Source organism: Orycteropus afer, unplaced genomic scaffold (assembly GCF_000298275.1).
Source record: "Orycteropus afer afer isolate SDZICR_OR568_19922 unplaced genomic scaffold, OryAfe1.0 scaffold00976, whole genome shotgun sequence".
NCBI classification, from domain to species: Eukaryota; Metazoa; Chordata; class Mammalia; order Tubulidentata; family Orycteropodidae; genus Orycteropus; species Orycteropus afer.
In genome coordinates this window covers 206,442-207,376 of record NW_006922563.1, presented here as the reverse complement: position 1 = coordinate 207,376, position 935 = coordinate 206,442, and the positions used below count along the sequence as shown (strand labels likewise).

The 935-nt window shown below is 39.0% G+C and overlaps 1 protein-coding gene across 1 annotated transcript in view; it reads right to left on the bottom strand.

The window, feature by feature from the left end:
* The window catches only part of LOC122151976 (olfactory receptor 6C2-like), a 5,983-nt gene extending 5,315 nt beyond the window's left edge, over positions 1–668 (bottom strand). The window contains exon 1 of the mRNA XM_042783371.1: positions 647–668. Coding sequence (XP_042639305.1) covers positions 647–656 — 10 coding nt within the window. The 5' untranslated portion in view covers positions 657–668. The remainder of the gene's footprint in view (positions 1–646) is intronic.
* Between the last annotated feature and the right edge of the window lie 267 nt (positions 669–935).

Genomic DNA, 935 nt, shown 5'->3' with positions numbered 1-935 from the left:
TAACTCTATATTGAAATTCTGTTTGCACTGAAGGGCCTGTCATTTAATTTTGCTGTTTCCCTGGCTTTAATTTGGAGATTTTTGTTTTTTGGTTTGTTTTTTTCATGGTAGTGGTGGAATTATGGAAACTCTTATCTTGCGAGACAGATATTGTGGTAACTACTTCACGTGGACTCCCTGTCTGAACAAATCCTTACCAATCACTTGGTTTTTCCCCTCATCTACTCCATTTTGCCTCCTGATGCTGACTTACACCTGGTTTGTCCTGAGCCCTTCCTCAGTTTCCTGGTTAGACTCTTCAGGGAAGTCTTTGTGAGTCTCCTGAAGCTAATTGTGCACCTTCCTATGGTTTTTTCATAGCTTATTCATAATAGAAAGTATAAAAAAAAATGGGTTGAAGTCGGGTTTCTATCTTGTTTATTGTCACAGACATAGACCTGGAGGAGCTGGAGCCATACATTAAATTCTTGGTGAATATTCTCCCTTCTACCAAGATCACCTGATGTAGTTCTTAGGTGGACTTGATCTTAAAACTGCTCTGATGGCTCTTAATTGTGCCATACACCTAACTAATTTAGGAGACTTTTTTTTTTTTTTTCCATGTGTTTGGGTGTGTCTCTGTGTGTAGAAATTGTGATGTTTTGTTCCTGAACCATACTGTGTAACCTGACTACCTAATCATCATATCAGCATATACATAATACTAGCATTAAAGGGTAAAATCATTATCTGACTTCTTACCATATTTTATAGAAATAACCTGCCATTTGTGTTTGCCATGTATGTGTCTTCAATACACCTTTAATAAATGTATTGTTGTTGTTGTTGTTGTTGTTGTTGTGGTGTGCCGTCGAGTCGGCCCCGACTCATAGCGACCCCTCCTTGGGTTTCCGAGGCAGTATCACTACAGAAGTAGGATTGCCCAACCTTCCTTC